The sequence below is a fragment of the Sorex fumeus genome, unplaced genomic scaffold (assembly GCF_029834395.1).
Source record: "Sorex fumeus unplaced genomic scaffold, SorFum_2.1 ptg000128l, whole genome shotgun sequence".
NCBI lineage: Eukaryota > Metazoa > Chordata > Mammalia > Eulipotyphla > Soricidae > Sorex > Sorex fumeus.
Genome location: NW_026606185.1, coordinates 28,333,918 through 28,355,163, shown reverse-complemented (window position 1 = coordinate 28,355,163; position 21,246 = coordinate 28,333,918). Strand labels below are relative to the sequence as shown.

At 37.6% G+C, this 21,246-nt stretch overlaps 1 protein-coding gene across 3 annotated transcripts in view; it reads left to right on the top strand.

Moving 5' to 3' along the window:
• Positions 1-21,246, top strand: part of ZNF521 (zinc finger protein 521) — a 301,555-nt gene that overhangs the window by 259,218 nt on the left and 21,091 nt on the right. For all 3 annotated transcript variants that reach the window (XM_056138118.1, XM_056138120.1, XM_056138119.1), the window contains 2 exons: positions 8,261-8,392; positions 11,109-11,224. In XM_056138118.1, the coding sequence (XP_055994093.1) occupies positions 8,261-8,392; positions 11,109-11,224 (248 nt within the window). The remainder of the gene's footprint in view (positions 1-8,260; positions 8,393-11,108; positions 11,225-21,246) is intronic.

Here is a 21,246-nt window from a genome sequence, read left to right as displayed (position 1 = left end):
GATTAGAGTAAAATATTTAGATGGGGAAAGTGAAACAGACAAGGATGAAGACTCAGAAATGCCAACATCTTAGACATGTTTGCCAGGCATCTGTGTCTCCTTCATCTCTTGGTGGCTCCAGAACATTGCTGCTGAGTCCCACAGGTCAAGGAAGCCATCTTTGGGGAGCTATGTGTGTTTCATTGTTTATTGAACAAACAGCATTCCAGTGCTTTCCCCTACATGAGAATATTCTAATAAGCACTACACACAACCGAGAATAATAGCCAAGGAATTGAACAATATTGCATCTTGGAGCATCTGAAATCCCCCTCCCTGGCACTCCCATCTCTACCCACCTGGACCTCCTGCTAGTTTGCAAGCTGCTGATGTTTATGGGACTCTAGGCAGCCCCTGGGCTCTTTAAAATCTGCTGGGTACAATGCACGCTACCTCAGTTGTATCATTTCCTGCTCCAGCCCTGGTGATAATGAGAAGTTCAGAACAGGAAATGACAGTGTCTTATCTGGGGCTTTGATTATAAAGTCTAAAAGCATTATTGCCATCAGTCCAAAACAAGTAGTACCTAAGTTAAATACTTTGCCTTTCATCTTGAATTTATCCTTGGAATAAGGTTCTGGCTGAGATACACAGGTCATTCATCATTTCACTGTACCTAAGGGTTAGATATATTGTATGTAATTTGTCAAAGTTGAGCTACTTGGTACTCATTTAATTAATATTCTCCTTGCCTTGTAATCATGAGTCTGTTTCTTATATCTCATGCTCTCCTCTTTTACTACCTTTTGTAGGGTTAGGGGGATTTGGGCCACACCCAGCAATGCTCAGGGGTTACTCCTGACTCTGCATTCAAGAAATCTCTCCTGGCAGACCTTGAAGGACCATATGAGATGCCAGGGATTGAACCCGGGTTGGCCACATGCAAAGTCACTACCTCACCCACTGTAGTTAGCACTCTGGCCCCCAAACTCCCCTCATTTGTGACACAGAAATTTAGACAGTCCAATATCATCAGTGAGGGGAAAAAAGGATTATTTTGGTGTTAATCTCCAGGCAACTTTTGTTTCCATGTTGAGTGACTTAAAGAAATTGGGCAAAACTAAAATGTAACTAATATGAAGTACAGGTTCATACAATACTCAGTCCTCTCAAATTCTGCCTTACTTTGGGGGCTTAATGACTAATCTACTGACAGTCTTGGAGACCTCGGTAATATTCTCCACTGTCAAATTAGCACTTCCTTGTGTTTACATTACCATTATGAAATATGTGCGGTACATAGTACAACAAATTATAGTGACCTGACTGCTATGGACCGAGAAGGATGTGATGGCTATGCTCATGGCAAATTACAGTACAGGCCGCCAATTTTTCTACTCCTGGTTTCTAGGGTGAGCCAATGTAGCCGAAGGCTGAGTTTTGTCACGTATGGCTTTTCTTTGTTACTCCTCAGACCCCTAGCTTATAAATGTGTGCTTGGAAATTAACTCGGGAAAGAGGAGAAGTGAAGTAAATGATAGGGGGCTGGGAATTGGTTGAGGGCATAGTTTTCTTAGATTAAAAATAAAAGTATATATGTGCGTGGTGTGTGTGTGTGTGTGTGTGTGTGTGTGTGTGTGTGTGTAAGAATAGAGTGGTGCTTGCATTCAAACTGGAAAAATTGCAACTGCAGGGCATTTGATTCCTCAGTTTGATTTCCGAAGGCAGAGTTTATTTCCACTCAGATCAGAGCTTTTAACTATGGCCCCTGCCACAAGATGATGTACCAGGAGAGGTTTATATCTTTGGACTTTAGCCTATATATTTATGCAGTAGAAGAGGCTGGAGTATCCTTCTGGCCAGTCTCAAGGGTAAATAAGAGGAGTTCTACTTATAAACCGTTACAAATTGGTCCTCAGTAATGGTTGCAGAGTTGATCAGACGTTATCAGAGGGCCCCCAGTGGTTCCTGGAATAACAACTGCATGTAAGTCAACCGCTGAACATTTGCTTGTAGCTGTGCTAGAATTTTGTTTTTATTGAAGGAAAAGGAGTATAAACATGGGACACACAGTCCGGAGGCTGCTTAAAGGGTTTCTCTTGTTTAAAGCTTATATTGGAATGTCAGTGTCTTGTGTTAAGCTAACAATTGCCATGTTGGAACTTATAACTTGAGTTGTGCTTGAGCATCCAAATGGTAACTGTTACATTTGCAGTGATAGAGGTTTTACAAATTGGAAAGATACAAAATTATTATTCCCCTTTGAACTGACTTTAAACAAACAGATTTTGTTCTTAGAGCACAGTTTTGAACATGATTATCACCTTCCCTATGAAGGCAATGAGGTTATATTGCAATTATGTATTCAGACTCTTTTCTTTGAAACATTTAATATTGGAGTAAATATTTACATGAGCATCAGTCTCTTCTGTGTAGTCTTGATTTCTATTTACATTTATGTTCACACTTAAATGAAGATTAACAAATGAAAATAATTGTTTTAGCTGAAATGTACATACGTGGAATATTATTTCTCAATATTATACCTAAACCATCATTGGTTATAGTGTAAAGTGGGTGACCAGACAGGAAGTTGCTGGCCACCTCAAATGTACTCTCACTAGTGAGAGCTTCTCTGTGTTTCCCTGATGTTGGATTCATAGATCAGGAACCAGACTTTAGAATATAACAAAGAATGGTTTTCTATTTGTTCTGGAAATATATGGTTTTTTACATTCTACATTCTCATTCAGTTGACTAATTTTCACTCTAATGTTTCTTTCTCTCTTTCCATTTATGAATTTTCTGCTTTAATGTCTATTTAACTGGAATATTTTTCCATCTAATATTCAGAACTGGAATTTTTTATAAACGTAAATATTGCTCATTTTCTGTCTAACTTTTTGACTCCAGTTTTCAGTGTGAAGAAAACGAATAAATTTGTATTAATAAGCTATTTGGGGGTATGGGTTTTTCTTTAATTTTAAAAATAACCTACACAGGCAAGTCATGCTCATTGTAGAAAATCTGGAGAATACACATAAGAAAAAAAAAGGTAGAAAAACCTTATAAAGTTTTATCCATAGATCTCAGCTGTGACTCTTAATTAAAAAAATAGGGCTACATCAGCCTGTGATATCCTTAATGGAGTATTATAATGGTTATTAAATCAATTAACTCTGAATCTCTTTTTAATAAATGAGTCATACGGTATTATCCAACTACTGTCAGCTGCTACCTTTCCAGAGAACAAAAATGGTTATTTTGATAGAATTTTTTTATTATTAAAAGAACTGTGATTTACAAAGTTGTGTTTTTGGCCTATAATATTTCACCACCAATCCCACACCAGTGTCAACTTCCTTCCACCAGTTTTCCCGTATTCCCTTCCCACCGCACCCCCACCTGTCACCTTGACAGGCACATTACAAACTTCCCGTGGTTGCAGTTTCAGTCTCCTGTTTTCAGTGTTGTTGAGTCTGTGTTTTGGATAGATGGCCATACCCCTCACCCAGATCACCAGTATAACTGAAGCTCGAATAACTATTCACCCCTTACTTACCGTTCTCTTCTTCCCCCCTTGATTTCTTTCTTTCTCTGTTCTTCTCTCTAAACACTGGGTTTTTAATTGAATATTTTAGGTTTGGGCATCATTAGGAAGTTGAAGTATGACACAAATTGTGGATCTGTGAATACAAGCTTGAGTCTAAAACTTAAATTCTCCTGAAACTGGAGGTACAGACAGTGCCACCTGATAAACATTGATTTTAAATTAAAACCAAAGTGATACTTTTTTGCTCTTTACTACTACATTATGCCAGATAGAAATAAAAAGGAAAGAAGTTTAGTTTTAAAAGGAACCAGGACTGAATCGCATCCCCCAATAATAAAGCTTCTTAAAAATTCTTGAAGATTAATATACTGCTCTTAGCCACGCAATGTAAATATTGACCATATGAGAGCAGAGTAAATGAGACTATGAATAAGACAAAACTTTGAAATTATTATGATAAGTTTTATGACTTTTTAATTTCCATCTTTCTCACCTACTTTGATATAATAAAATAAATAAGAAGCATTCGAATAACCAGTTGTAAAAACAGGCTCAGTCCAGCATGTCATCACTTTTATTTACTTTCTACTTCAACCCTGTGGTCTTAAGCAAATGTGAGTAGGGAAGGAACAAAGGGGAATGTGTGTATGGGTGCGTTCACTTGGGCAGTTTGAAGTATACTGGCTTTTGCTCTTTCTTTCTATCCTACTCAGAAAAGTAGAAAATATATGTGTTTGAAAAACCACATTATGCAACTTATAAAGGCAACTAGACCTTCCAGTTTTTTTCTTCCAATTTTGCAATGTCTTTGACCTGTAAAGAGTTCTTGAAGAGATAGTACATTGGGTGGGACACTTGTCTTGAACATGGCCAAATGGGCTCAATCCCTAGCACCCCATATCGTCCCTTGAGCCTTGACTGATATCTGAACACAAAGCCAGGACTAAGTCCTAAGAACCACCAAGCATAGCCCAAAAGCCAAAAAATAGATACTATTACTACACTTGATCTTAGCCAAAAGCCCGAGAAACAAGCGATAGCACAGCGGTAGGGCGTTTCCCTTGCGCGCAGCCAGCCCGGCTGAGCCGGCTTCTATTCCTCCGCCCCTCTTGGAGAGCCCGGCAAGCTACCGAGAGTATCTCGCCCGTGTGGCAAAGCCTGGCAAGCTACCCTTGACATATTCAATATGCCAAACACAGTAAGAATAAGTCTCAAAATGGAGACGTTACTGGGCCCACTCAAGCAAATCGATGAACAACAGGATGACAGTGACAGTGACAGACAGACAGATACTATTATCATAATCACTGCTGCCACCTAGTTCCATCACAAAGTATTTGTTAGAGTCATGCACAGTAAGTCTGCACTAGTAATAAAGGGTAAATACTTTATGATTGTGTCACTTCTTTGTGAACTCTCTTAACTAAATGTGAATTATTTGACATTTTGTGCTAGATCTTCTCTGTTCTTTGGACAGAAAATAAAAATTGATACTAGCACAGTTCTTGTACTAATACACATATATCTTATTTATTTTTCCTTTTATTACTTTTCAAACAAAATACTGATAGTCAAGAAAGTGAACATCACATTAGACATGATCTTGTATAATTCACTTTATGTTCTTATGTTCACATAGCAATAACTATTCCTGAGAAAAGAAACCAGGCATACATAAATATATACATATATTTAAATTTATATATAATATATATTACATACATATATTATATAGTATATACATTTATATACATATATTATTAAATATATAAGAATATATTATTAAGTTTGCAATATTGCGAATTTAAGAATTCTATAATAAATGTGTACACCTATTCATTTGGTCTACTTTATGATTTATTGTGAAAACTATGGTATTTTAGTGTGAAATCAGAACAAATAAAATTATATTATTACTATCAAAATAAAGATATTTAGCATTAAGAAAATATGTCTTTAAAATAGGCCAGAATTTCTGATGATTACTTTACTGACTCCATTTCTTATGCTAAGTAACAGTTCTTACAGTTCCTAATATCAAATTTTGGTAATTTTTTTACTTTGGGATTTAAAAAAGAGAAAGAAATAGATGAAAAACCCTTGATCTTATATAATCCCTAAAGCTTTTTGTATAACCCCTTGTCATGTCAGTATGTACAATTAAACTCCTTCTTACATAATTATAATCAAGGAATTTGCTTTGCCACCCAAATACAGAGTAGGTTTTTATCTCTTGTGAAATGTAGACAGTACTGGGTGGCTTAATTAGTGCTTTGCTTCTCTTTTTTACAAATTCCAACACTTTGCTTCTAAAGACTCACACTTGTGTGAGAAGAAAGATTAGGAATACAAATAGAATGATTTTACTCCTAGGTAGCTAATAATAATTCACTTTGTAACAGGGTCTTTGATTTGCTGATAATATCAGCTGGTGACAGACTTATACATGCATGTTGTTTTGAATTATAAAAAAAAGAATATTTGCGAGACTGGAGAGATAGTATAAGGGTAAGATGCATGCATGCCTTGCATGGGGCTTTTCCTGGTTCAATTGCAGGTACCACATAGTCCCCTAAGCATCACCAGGAGTATTCCTGGAGGTTCCTGAGCACCAACAGAGTGATCCACTTAGTCTCTGGCACTGCAGGACCCAAGCACCACCATCTCCTCAGAATTTGAATTGAATCATACTCTGATTTTCTATGAATTACCAGGAAGGCATCTCTGAGCAGAGCTAGGGGCTGCCTCCCCCCCAAAAAAGAAAGGAAAATTATTTTGAATTATAAACTTTTTATCCACAGTATAAATATACCTTTCATTTCCTAGATTTGAAACAACTGACAAATGTTCCTTCGTAGCATGTTTAGTTAGTACAAACAAAAGATAAACATAGAGCTTGCCAACTACCAGGTTCAATGGCAAGCCCTTAGCCCTAATAATTAGGCTTAAGAATAAATAGGTAGTGGAGAAAGGGCACTGGTGGAGGGATGGGTACTCAATCATTGTATAACTGAAACCCAAGCACCAAAGTTTGTAAGTCTACAACTGTACCTCATGGTGTTTCACTAAAAAAAAAAAAAAGAAAGAAAGAAAGAAAGAAAGAAAGAAAGAAAGAAAGAAAGAAAAAAGAAAAAAAAAAGAATAGATGGTATGTGCACTAGCATATCTGTTAAGATCAGAGATGCTTAGTCCAAGGTCCCTGGGCTTGAATTCAGGTTGCCTGAGTTTAAGTTATGATTCTCCTAAGCATTGTCCTGTGAGTCAGAACAAAATTATTTTAAGTCTATGGATTTAGCCTGTAAAATGGGGGTAGTATTCCTCATAGTTATTAAACCCAGTGAATTTACATCTGTAAACCTTTAAAACAACTGTGTCTGAAATACAGTAAACAGTCAAAAAGTGTTTGCACTAGTGCAGTTGGTTTTCTTTTCTTCTAACTGAAGGTTGCATTAATTAAGGTACTTCTTAAGATTTTAACTTCATAAACATTTATGAGGAAAATTCATCCGTGTTTATAATAAAATGTTAATATTAGGGAACAACTGTTACTATCTCAAGATATTTTTTACAAACTATGATACCAAATAAAAAAGTCTGAACTAATCAAAAAAGAGACTATAGTTCTTAAAAGTGCTTTCAGAGAAAGACAGAAGGGGTAAATTGGGGGATAAAATTGAAACTGTTAAGGAAGCAATGGACTGAGAAGTTACCAGGGAGTAGGAGCACCAAGCAGAGACACTCAGACTATAAGCATTAATAATGTTTCAGAAAATTTTGGAAGCCAGAAATAAAAGATCTGTATCAATAGGAATTCCACTGCATACATTACAGTTAGATATAGAACTTTCTAGATAAATCAGAGGAGGGGAAATCTTTGAATAGGTCCATTTATTTTAGGATATGGAAATACTGTAGTATTGTAGCACTTACCTCCTGTTGTTCATCAATTTGCTCCAGCGGGCACCAATAACGTCTCCATTGTGAGAGTTGTTGTTACTGGTTATGGCATATCGAATATGCCACAGGGAGCTTGCCAGTCTCTGCCGTGTGGGCGGGATACTCTCAGTAGCTTGCTGGGCTCTCCAAGAGGGAGAAAGTAATTGAACCAAGGTCGGTCGTGTGCAAGGCAGACGTCCTACTCGCTGTGCTATTGCTCCAGACATAACCCATAAAATCATGTTAGAGATGAGTCATTATTAATACACCAATTATACTTTCAAACCTCAATAAAACACATTGCCTTAAGATGAAATCTGACTTTCAGCTATCTTTGGAGTTTAAATTCCAGATGTTTTGAATTTATATGAAATCTCAAATAATGTGAAGTAACCAGAAATACATACATATGTATATAATATATATGAAGGATATACTTATATATTTATTAGGTGATGGGCTGGAGTGATAGCACAGCGGTAGGCATTTGCCTTGTGCTCAGCCAGCCCGGCCAAGCCGGGTTTGATTTCTCTGCCCCTCTCAGAGAGCCTGGCAAGAGTGTATCTCGCCCACATGGCAAAGCCTGGCAAGCTACCCATAACGTATTCAATATGCCAAACACAGTAACAAGTCTCAAAATGGAGACATTACTGGGCCCACTCGAGCAAATCGATGAACAATGGGAGGACAGTGTTTTGATGGAAAGAATTTAACGTACACAATTATACTTAAGTCACTATTTTATTAAAGGTTCAATGGATTTCAACTTTTTTCCTGATTTTCCTTTCACAGATGAAGGACTGAACCATGAATGCAAACTCTGCAGTCAGACCTTTGATTCTCCTGCCAAACTCCAGTGCCACCTGATAGAGCACAGCTTTGAAGGAATGGGAGGCACCTTCAAATGCCCTGTCTGCTTTACAGGTAGGAAGGTTTTCTCAGGAATACTGAACATTTCCTGCACTCAACATATCTTTCCTGCCAAAGCATGCTTCCCATTGCTGTGGTCTTTCACAGATACAATTTTAGTTCCATTTGGGGAGCTGGTTTGATGTCTACTAATTAGCATTATTGATCACAGCCTACTTAAGGCTGCAATGGGCAAGAAGGTTAACAATTGGGATGAAGAAATGGCATTTCTAGTTCTCTACAAGATTTGCACTTTTTTATTTGGAAGGTGACGTCCATGTTCTGCTCACTTTTCTGTTCTCAACATTCAAGGTTCATTAAGGCAAAAGACTTCCGAGTTGCTTTTGAATCAGGACGTTTAACAAAAAAGTACAGCTGGGTTGTTTGGTTTTTTTTTTTTGCTTTGTTTTTGTTTGTTTTGTTTTGTTTTGCTTTTTGGGTCACACCGGTGATGCACAGGGGTTACTACTGGCTCATGCACTCAGGAATTACTCCTGGCAGTGCTCGGGGGACCATATGGGATTCTGGGAATCGAACCCAGGTCAGCCATGTGCAAAGCAAATGCCCTACCTTGCTGTGCTATCACTCAAGCCCCAAGAACAGCTGTTTTGTCAGCTTACATCTTTCACCTAAATATGAGTGATTTTGTCACATGCTCCATAAGAAACTTTTAAAATTGATTGAGTACTAGAGTAATAGTACAGAGAGTAGGACACTTCCCTTGCACATGGCCGGGCTTGATCTTTTGCACCACATATGGTCCCCTAAGCACAGCCAGTGGTGATCTCTGAGCTCAAAACCAGGAGTAAGCCCTGAGCACAGCTTGGGGTAGCTCCAAAACAGAAAAACAGTATTATTGAAACATTCAGAATTCCTTGACCTAGAATACAGTTTAGAGAAGGCATTTATTTCCTTTGAAATTGAATCTTTTAAATAGAAGTTGATGCATGTTTACACTTTTAAGAAAATACTTTGATATTAAGCATTATTATTTTCAGCAGCACAAAATATGTAAATCAAAAATTATCTTTGGAACCCCATTGGGCTTCACACACATTTCTAGTACTCCCCAACAACAGCAAAGTTATTTTGGAAAATCCTTTGTGATTATTTTGCATGTGTCTTGTACTCTGTGGTCAAGCCCCTCCGGGCTCTTTTCCCTTCTAGTCCAAATAAAAATATATCCTTCCCTCAAAACTGAGTTCCTTATTTGCAAATACACCCTCATTGCCTTCAGCCTATAGATTTCTGTTCTGTATTAAAATTGAAAATAAGAACCTACACACTCTGCACCATCACCCAAGTCACTCCAAATATGCTGAGACACACTGCCGCTTCAATAATTCCATTGGCCACTTCTTCCTATCAAAATAATTGTCTTGCTCTTCCAAATCTGTACTTAAAAGTAGAGGGATATGACTTTACTCTAAAATGATATTTATGTTAAGAGACAAACAGGGAATCGGGGTGTTTTGTAAAAGTTCATAAGGCTTCTTGGGAAGGACTAGGTCATAGATCTGGTGATCAAGCACACTAATAAAAAAGTTCTTTCATGTTGTGGCCAGAAGCCTCATAAAATGTGCTAAGTTATGTGGTGATTAGTTAGAAGTGTGTGTAAAAAAGAAAATTAAAAAATCCTGTTTCTTTTGGTGAATGTAGGTAGAGACAAAAATGCATTAATCATGAACAGTCTGCCTTTTCCATGCCGCCAGACCTGAATTGTTTTAGTGTATCTTGAAGTAATTTTAGAAGTAACAATTTTTTTAAAAAAAGTAAGAAAGCTTTTCAATATAAAGCACGTTAGGTGGGAGAAGAAATCTGAGCAGTTTTTTAAAGTAATGAGAAATGTGATTAAAATGTATGACTCACAAGAACAATATTCTAATATTTTAGGTTGGCTGGCAATTAGAATAATTTTAATGATTAGAGTGGAGTCAAAGTCAAATGCCAACATCTTTAATAAATCCTTTCCCTGCCTATACAGATTAATATTGTAGATGCAAACTTTTTTAGGTCACAGTGCACCAGGCATCCATCAGAAGTCAGTTCTGCCAACCCAAACACTGCCTCTGGCATATACAATTTAATTATTAATAGTATGTCTCCTAGGTAAACTGTTACACAGTCTTAGGGCCTTGTTTTGTAGTCATTAAAATTGAACATGTTTATATTATTGAAACCCTTGCATTCAGTGTGTAGGCTGAGTTGATCTTAAAGTATCCAAAGAGAATTTACCTGCCGTTCTGTTTCACATTTATAGACAGTGCCCCAGAGTAGCTGTGGGATATAATTTTTAGCATTAACACATTTAAATAGAGAACTGTTTGCTAGCAATAACTTTAGGCAAATACAATAAACAGGATTTTGGCATCTATGATTTCATAACCTGTGGGTTGCTGAGAAATAAGAGTCATTTCTGTTCAGACATTGCTGTGCATTTGACAATTTGGTACTTTATTTTTCAAAGATTTATAGGGAGCAGGGCCTCCATCAACCTTTGCTTTGCTGCTGTTTGGGTTGAATTAGGTGCTCGGTAGAGTGCCTCTTAACGAAAGCCAGAGAGCCAACCAAGAGTAAATGTCGCTCAGCTCTCCCCAGGCCCATGGCATGGTCGCACCCAGAAGGCTTGCCGTGCAGTCCACTCTGTCTGGGGCTGTTCATGGGGAGACATTAACTAAGGGCATTTCAGGAAGAAAATAACCCAAAGTTCACTGTCCTTTTATCATTTCAGTGTTTGTTCAAGCAAACAAGTTGCAGCAGCATATTTTCTCTGCCCATGGACAAGAAGACAAGATTTATGACTGCACACAATGTCCACAGAAGTTTTTCTTTCAAACAGAGCTGCAGGTAATGTCCCCATGAGGAGGGCTGGGATTGAATTCAGTTGCTCTTCTTATCGGAGACAAGGGTGTTTTAAATCTGGTTTCACAGTATCACTCATCCTGGACCACCATGATGCTTTGTGCGTATTGGGGCAAAGGGAAAATTAGAGACTGGATTAACAGACACCAGAGTAAATTTGCCTCTGGCTGCTGTCAATCATGAAAAGAACTAGAACAGACCTATAATTGGACCTTCTGACCCAGTGTGATAGACTTAGGGGTCAGGTTTATTGGACTGTGGGATCATTCACCTCGCTTGTCACGGCCCATTCTCCCAAGTCCTGTTTTATTCATGCTCTGCTCCCCGTGGGCCCGAAGCTGGATGGTCGTCTGTCCAGGTTATTGTTGTCCTGAGGGGCTTAAAACTGAAAGGGGAGAGAAAGAGGAGAGAAGCCTTACTTTTGCTGTATATGTTTCTTTCACTTAATGGGATAGCATAATTATTCCTTAGTAACAGTCTTGGAGTTGAAATGTTTGGTACCCAACATGGGTTCTAGCCTTGGGTGGCCCACTTGTTAGATATGTGACCTTGTACTTGTCCAGTATCTCTGAACATCATGTGGGAATGATCTGAGACAAATATAATACTTACTGGGTTGTTTTGGGTAAAATGAAACAATAGGCTTGAATATTGTGTATGAACTATAAAATGTAACAGAATATTTTGGCTGTTCTTAGCAATAGACTGGTGATTAAATATCTGAGTCAACAACCTGAATTCTATTTTATAGGTATAGATATTTTTAAAGGGGAAATGTTCTGTTTTGGCTTTTCATTACTTCATGTGTAGAATGGGCATAATATTTTTCTCAATTTTCTAAAGCAGTGATATGTATGAGAAACATTTTAAAGATGTTTGGAGGTGTTTCTTCAGGGATTTTCACTCACTTGTCTTTTTATTATGACCATTATCATTAACAATCATCTTATTTAGTCTGTAATGGGACTGATGAGTAACTTTGTTACTCATGAAGCAACAATATCCCTAAATCTATTAGGGATTTAAGGCCCATCCATCCCATCATCCCTCCTCTGCCCCAGACTCTGAACAAGCTCTACACCTCCTTGGGCTCTGAAAAAGCCAGATTTATATGGATCTTGTGTCATAATAAGTAATTTTCACTGTATCATCTCAGGTGTTATTCTTCCAGTGAACAAATATCAAAGGAAGGCAGTGAAATAAAAAATACTCAATAATGGGTGAGCCATGTACTTGTCCTATGTGTCACTGGTCCAAAGTTCAAGCTGCTCTCTTACATTTTATCACCTGTTTGGGAATTTAATATAAAAGATAGACCAAGTTAAATGATTGCCTAGAAGTCTCTTATCAAATTATCTGTTTGAAGATAGATTCTTAAGATCTGACAAGAAGAGTGGTACAAAATCACACTTTGGGACAAAGTCATATTTTGGGACAAAGTCACAAGCACTTTGGTGGTGGTGGTGCACAGTAACTTTGTATATAAATACTGCAAATTGTAACACTATTGTTACCATCTCACCTGACCTATAAAAAAATTTAATTAAAAAATATGACCTTTAGTGCAATGGGTATCAAGGGACAATTCATTTGTTCGTAACTCTATAAAGGGTATGGCCAATAGACCTACTGATGCTGTTACATAGTATGTAAACTGAAACAGTCTTAAATAGTCAAAATCAGAGTTCTATAAATTCAGTACAGACTTACTTCTATGTGATTATCTTTAATTAAAATAATCCAACTCTGTGGCAGTGGTATCCTGTGACTATAACTGTTAAATTGATAAAATAGTTAAACATGTTCTTCCAGACTCCAGGTTTCTTTTATTGGGAATTATAGGGGTTTATGAAACATACCTTTACTGTTCTCTGGAGCCAGTAAAGATTACCAGTTCTGTAATTATTTGATCTTAATATGTTTTTACACTTAAAAGTGATTGAAAATATCAAGGGCCAGAGCAGTAGTACAGTGGGTAGGGCATTTACCTTGCTCGGAACCACCACATATGGTTCCTGGAGCCCTGCCAGGACTGATACCTGAGCCCAGAGTCAGGAGTAAGCCCTGAGCACTGACCCCAAGACAAAAACAAACCCCAAAAAATCCTTGACACTAGCAAAAGGCTTCCATTTTTGTGGCTATTATCTATTGTTATTTTCCATTTTAGAAATTAAAACTGAGAAATGTAATCATAACAGTGCACAAATTGTTATTTGTTAATTAGCTGTCAATTAGCTAACAATTCTGTTAGCTGTCAAAGAGTTGATGACATGATATGCCCAGTATGTAGAAAACTTTATTTTCCCCATGTGAAATAATAAATGTAGAGGGCAAATAATATATTCCTATATTCAAAAATTGTCTTAAGCAATTTGTCTTAATTTTGTTTGGGAGGCACACCCAGCAGACTTATTCCTGCCTCTGTGCTCAAGGATCACTCCTGGTGAGGATCAGGGAACAATAGAATGTTCCAGGGATTGAACTCAAGTCAGCCGTGTATATGGCAAACACCCTATCTGCTGTACTATCACTTCAACCCCATAGTCTTGGTTTTGAAAGGGTCAAGAAGATCTTCCACTCTGGGTACCTAAACCACACTTTGAGAACTGCTGGTATAAGTAAAACATCTCTTAAAATATTTGCGACTTTAATTGGAATGTTGTCTGGGATAATATATGACTTTTCACTATCCACAATTATGAACATATCAATTATAGTTCCACAACTCAGAATCATGTATATTTGCTTGATTTTAATACTTAGGCTTGAATATATGTGTTATCCTTTACTTAGACAAGTACTCATGGTTAGTATATTATAACTTTCCCATACATTTAATACCTACAGTCACTGATAGATCTTTTTATTTTTTCTTTTTTTCATAATTTTATTGAAGCACCATGATTGACAGTCCTTCATATTTTTCATAGTTCAGTTTTAGACATACTATAGTCAAGCACTCGTCCCACCTCCTATGTCTCTCCCTCCACCAGGGTTCCCAGATTCCTTCTTATCCACCCCCTCCAATCCCCCAGCTTACAACCTTAACAAGCACCGTGTGTGTGTGTGTGTGTGTGTGTGTGTGTGTGTGTGTGTGTGTGTGAAGCAAGATAGTTTTCACTGAAATGTATTTAGAAAGATGTGAGGAGAAATAAAAAAGCGAATGTGTTCAAGTGTGAACATGGAGAGCAAGGGGACAGAGACAAGCAAGAGAGGAATACGATATACATATTCAAGATAGAGCACAGCCTTAAAGAACAAGCCAATAGGCTCCTTTCTAAGTTTGGTTCTTGAAGTTAGAATCCCATGTTTGCAGTGTTCTTACCTGCACTTAACTATCCTGTTCCAGTATACTTGGATCCAGTTGACCCCTGCTCCATGTTGCTACACTTCCAACTCTTCTTCCCCCCTCAATTTCTTTCCTTCTCTGTCCTTTTCATCCCTAATCTCTGAGGCCAAGAGTGAAAAATGCGGGGCTGGAGCAATAGTACAGTGGGTAGGGCGTTTGTCATGCATGCGGCTGACCCGGGTTCAATTCCCAGCATCCCATATGGTCCCCTGAGCACCACCAGGTGTGATTCCTGAGTGCAGAGCCAGGAATAACATTGTGAATCGTCGAATGTGACCCAAACAGCAAAAAAAAAAAAAAGAGTGAAAAATGCCCAGTAATAGTAGTAGTATTCAGTTTTGATACATTTTTAAAAATTAGTCAGATTTAATGTTTTTGTTTCCAGTTTAGATTTGTTGTTGGTTTGGGGTTTTCCTGTTGTATATTTGTTTGGGAGTCACACCCCAATCTGGGTTTACTCCTGGGTCTGCACTCAGAGCTCACTCCTGTTAGGTTGGATACCATATGGAGTGCCAAGGATTGAACCTGTGTCGGCAATGTGCAAAGCAAGCACTCTCTCTGCTACATTGTCTCTCTGAACCGAAGCCATTTTTAGTTTTAATAATGTTTAATTTTTTTGTTTTAACCTAGTTTAACCCCACATCTGCTTCCATTGCCCATATATCCTTTATACCTGTGATTGTAGGATGAAATCAACATAATTTTACTATATGGATTTCTCTTTCTTGCATGGAAAGTGACTTTTGTAACAAAAACCATTTTGTGGTTTTTGTTCATTTCTAGAATGAAAGGGGAAATTACTGAAATTAAAGAAGCAACAAAGTATAAGTCTGTAGGAAAAATAGTACCAGAGCATAAAAGGAAAGCCATTGTTATCAGCTCACTGTAGTTCTTCTCTTAGAATATAAGGTTGCACTGTGGCACTGTCTTCTTGTTGTTCATTGAGTTGCTCAAGAGGGCACCAGTAACGTCTCCATTGTGAGACTTGTTACTCTGTTTGGCATATTGAATACACCATGGGTAGCTTCCCAGGCTCTGCCACATGGGTGAGATACTCTCTGTAGCTTGCCAGGGTTTCTCCGAGAGGGGCAGGAGAGTTGAATCCGGGTCAACCAGGTTGGCTGCATGCAAAGCAAACGCCTTACCCGTGATGCTATCACTCCAGTCCAGAATATAAGGTTAATATAAATATTTCCATTGGCATGATAAACACTTGGATCTACCTTTTTTGCCATTGAATTTCAGAAAGAATTTATCAGCAGAAAGTATAAACCTAAAGACCCAAAAATTGAAATCCTTGGGCATTAGAATGTTGAAACTTTATTTGGCTCTTCAATCAGAATGAAATTAGTAGGGTAATATTAAGGAGGAATATCTTTAAGTTGCCCAATAACATCACTGTGATGTTATCTTTAAATGATGCAAATAATTTTATGTCCAGTCAATAACTAACACTTCTTTCAATGTTAATACCCAGTAAAAGCAATGAATGTATCTTCTGAGATAGAAGTCACACACACACACACACACACACACACACACACACACACACACGTGGTTTTTGTTTTGTTTGGGGCCACACTGGTGGTGGTTGGTTTACTCCTGGCTCTGTTCTCAAGGACCATTCCTAGCAGTAGTCAGGGGAACTTTTGCGGTATCAGGAATCAAATCCAGGTCTGCCATGTGCAAGACATACCCTATTCACTGTATTCTGGCCCAAAGGTGTTTATTAACATTGCCTATGATGCCATTCAGAATCAGATAATTCTTCATTATTTATACTGTCCCTCTTCCAGAGATCAAGGACTCCAACATCATTCTTTGGACCTTACAACCCAATCCCTTTTAGAAGTAATTCCAAAGCTCTGTTTCTATAGAATACTCAACCTAATATACCTTTTGCCACGGAGCAAGTTATGTTCATTACGTCATCTATAAAGCTTTCTAAAAAGCAATTCTAAATGCCAGTTCAGGAAAATGCAGTGTATAATTCTTAGTAGACTATATATTTTTTCTTTGGGTGAATTTTCCCTTTTCTTTTGCTAGGAATTCTAATATACATCAAAGGCCACCTAGCAAGCTTTTGGGGAAGATGTGATTTGGAATAAAAGTGCATTATTTGAACTAAATGAACATTTTGTTATTATAAAAGTGAATGAATATGTTGAATGTTTCACATGTTTTCCTAATAGACCTCAAAACTTTTTTGCAGAACTTAAGGAAGTTGCCTTGAGAGAAGGATAGTGTGGTCCAAGAATAATATCCTACAATGCGTATTTGTATTCAGAGTGGTTTATACAGGTGTGAGCAAGTAGTGTGTTTGCAAAAATCCTGTTGAATGGGCCAATCTCTTCCAATAGAGTAATTGCTGTTTAATTGGTGCCTCTAGAAAAACTGCAATTCAATGGCTGTGATCGAACCATCTACTACCAATAGGTTCCCATAGAAAGTGTTTTCAGACATCATATTATTAATTGAATGGACATCAAGAGACTTGCAGCTGTGGAGAAAGGAAATGGTTTAGATGAGCTATTTATGATGCGGTATTTAAATTCCTCTTGAATCTAATACTATTTTGACATGCTGCCTTTTCTTACCTTCATTAGCTCATAAATATAGTATTTTCCACATTCAAAATTCATTTGCCCTTTAACATTCTGAGGCATACACCAAGATTTTCAGATATCACTGAAGTTTAATCATATAGTTGTCTTTACAACAGTTTTAATATTTTTCAAATTGCTTTTTTACGAAATCACTTAATTTTGATGCAGACTTTCCATAGTGCAGTTTAATTGACGCTTGAGTTTCATGGCTTTGTTTCTTTTTGTTTTGTTTGGGGGCCATTCCCCTTCGACTTACACCTGGTTCTGCAATCAGGGATAACTCCTGGTGGACTTGAGAGATTATGAAATGCCATGCATGGACCAAACCCAGGTTGACCACATGCAAGGCAAGTGCCTTACCTGATGTACATCTCTCATACACCTATGGTTCTATTTCTAAAATAAAAATGAATTACTTCATCCAGGGTGAAATTTCTGAGACAACTGTATAGCACTGAAATGTGGCTGCTATTGAACTGGTCACTTGTTGATTTAACTCCTTGCTCCCAAAATAACCTTTTAACAAGATTGATACAGGTACACATCTCAGTTATTAAAAAATATATAGTGTGATATTTAAAAGTCCTTGTTAATCGTCAGTTCAAAAATTCCATAATATATATATACATATATATATATACATATATATATATACATATATATATCCCTGTTGTCCCAGTGCCATTTTCAGGAAACAAAATATATCTATTAATTAAAATAGATATATATATATAATCTATTTAATCATTTTATATTTACATGGTCCCAAGCATTCTATCACTTCTCAAAAAATAATTAGAAATAAATCATATTTAGAGTCTACTAGAAAAGATGAGATATGCATATGATTAACTATTATGAGGTAATATGTAATAAATTGTTACAAGTGTTCCAAGAGATGTTTATTCTCCAGCTGGGAGAATCAAGAAAGCATGTGGGAGACATTCAAGCTAGTTTCAAAGGATGCACAGGATTTTGATATCTTTATATGTAGAAGAATTAGCTATCTATATACTCTCAAATGGTCAATGTTTTTTAAACTGTCCTTATGGGGAAAAGCAAAGAAATAGTACAGTGGGCAGGGTGCTTGCCTTACACACCATCAACCTGAGTTCAGTTCCGAGCACCCCATATGGTCCCCTTGCAATGATTCCTGACCGCAGAGCCAGGAGTAAACCCTTAGCACTTCTGAGTGTACCTCTACCCCAAAAAAGTGCCTTCATGGGCTGGGGACATAACACACTTGCCTTGCACATGACCAATCCTGGTTTGGTCCCACTATATATGTTCCCTTAAGCATTGCTGGGAGTAAGCTCTGAGCACAGCAAAGTGTGGCCACCCCTCCCCCAAAAAGTTTTAGTGGTTTTTGTTTTATTTTGCTTTGATTTCTCTATTACGTCTTCATACAGGAAAAAACTGTGATATAGGAGGCTCATATCCAATCTGTGGTAACACATGGTCCCTGAAATGCTGCCGGTACAGCAATTCTTTCCCCCAAATCCCAATATCTCACCATTAGTCACCCCTGAGTACTGCCAGGTATGGTCCCACAACCAAAATGGAATAAAAAATCAAAGGAATATGAGTTGTGCAAAAAACTTAGCAGAGTCTGATGGATTATTATAAGCTATTGATTCTGAGTATTAGTTTTATCATCTATAAGATGGGCTTGTGAATAAAATGCATTTTCACCCCTGACAGCCAGGTTTTGGGGACAACACAGTGGATGGAATGACTGATACCAAGTGCCCGGTGCTCAGTGCAGGCAGGAATTGATGCTAAACAAACTCCAGTTCCCTGCATCTCTTTCCACTTCTCTGATACTCACTTCAGTCAACAAAATCAATAATAATAATTACTTGAAAATGTCAGGTATCCGAGACATTTCATAATTTATCTTAGTTTTCTATTCTAGTTCACTGAATAATTTCTCATTAAAATATTGACTTAGGGGCTGATGTGAGAGCACAGCGGGTAGGGCATTTGCCTTGCACACACCCAACCTGGGTTCGATTCCCGGCATCCCATGTGGTCCCCCGAATGCTGCCAGGAGTAATACCTGAGTGCATGAACCAGGAGTAACCCCTGTGCATCGCTGGGTGTGACCCAAAAAGCAAAAAATAAAATAAAATATTGACTTAGTTTCATATTAATTGGTTCCAGGTAAAAATTCTTATTTGAAACTTTTATCTTTTTAAGAGATAGTCTTGTTTTCTTTCCTTCTCTTTTCTATATAACTAAAATGGTGTGTCCCTTTTTGTTTTTAGAAGTGCCTTCACAAAGCCACCTGAATGTCTCTTTATGCCCATCCCCCACCCTGCTCCTCAGTTCCTCAATTAAGGACATAAGGCCAAAATAAGAAAAAAAAATTTAATCTCCCACTCTAGAAAAGACAATGGTATGAAAAAGGGGGTTATTTTACTTATTTATTTTTTCTCCAAAATCTTATTTCGCAAACAAGAAGAATTGGAGATTGTGCGTTACTGCTCATGGTATAGCTGAAATACTTTTACAGCTATTTTGCCCTTCATAAACATTTTTCCACACCTTTTCTATATTTTTTCAGTTATTTCATTTTTATTTCTAGCGGAGTTTGAAATTTCTTTCATTCTACCAGTTTCTTTCATTTGGCCAACTACCAACAATCAAAATCCTGCCTGTCTTGCCTTTTGTCACATGGTCTCCAAATGGTAATACAGAAACTGAAGTAAGCCTCCCAGGCTTGCTCTCCAAGCCCATGTTCTCTCATGAACATGTATCCCACTTGTTTGTCTCTATGTTTCTTTGCTGCCTATGTTCTTTAATACATTTCCTCCTTTCCTCTCCTCTCACATCTTTCTCAATAAGTTTCAATAAAAAATACCTTGCTTCCAAAAAAACAAACACCCTAACCTATAGAGGGAAAGCAAGAATGATATGAATAGTGTCCAACCTGGATGTAGTGTTTCCTAGAGAAGGAGCCTGGTGATACCCTAATGTTGCTGCTGCAAAAAAGGTGCCGATGCACCTTTTGCTTCAGGTCTTTTGTTGCATAAAAGACAGTATCCTTGGAAATTGTTTTAGTTAGAGAAAGCAGATAATAATGTAGGTCTTCCATTGATGCAAAGTTGCCTTAACACATATTCAGAATATATCAATATTCACCTATCACAGACTGACATTTTCTGAGTTCCATATTGGTCATTTGGAATGACAGTTGGGGGTAGGGATGGGGTGCCCGTGTCTTCCTAGGTGGTCTGTGCTCAGTACCTTAGTTACCCATTTCCCATAATCTTTTGGGCCTCTGTTTCCTGTTCTGGGGCTTAAATTACAGCCCATAAACTCATCACATAGACTAAGCTTTGCTTGAGTGTAAATCGTTACCATGTGGTTCTGGAACAGGTTCGTTTCCTTACCCCCTCATTTCTCTGCTTTGTGGGCCTGCAGGGCTTTTGGAGTGAATTGGTGCTACAGCAACTTCCACTTAATTTGCTCAGTGGTTAAATTGATCTCTCTTTTATTTGATAGGATCTCCAGGAACTGAATCATTTGCATTGATTTATTGATAGGTGTTGTGTTTTCACCATTAGTTTTGATCACTTTCAGCTGTTAATATTGGATAATTCAATCAGGATTGATTGGCTTTACCACTAAAGGCAGAAAGTTAATCATGCAGGACAAAGAAATGGAACATGGCTAACCTCAGTCTCTCTCTTGCATTCTCTCTCGTTTTCTCTCGCTTTTGCTTTCTCACTTTCTTGCTCACTCATTCTTCTTCATCCTTTCTCTCCTTCTGTTTCTTTTTTCTGTCATCTGTATGATAGCACATTATGGTTGTTCTTTATTGGGAAGAAGGGAGGGAGGGAGGGAGGGAGGGAGGAAGGAAGGAAGGAAGGAAGGAAGGAAGGAAGGAAGGAAGGATGGATGGATCTAAAATGTTAAATCATTCATAATGTGTCTAAAGGTGAGGTCGCTTTATTTTGCTTTGTAATGAAACTACATCTAGAAATTAAGCAAGCATATAGGAAGATAGATAAGTGTGATTGTCAAAATGAACTCATTTGGGCTAAATG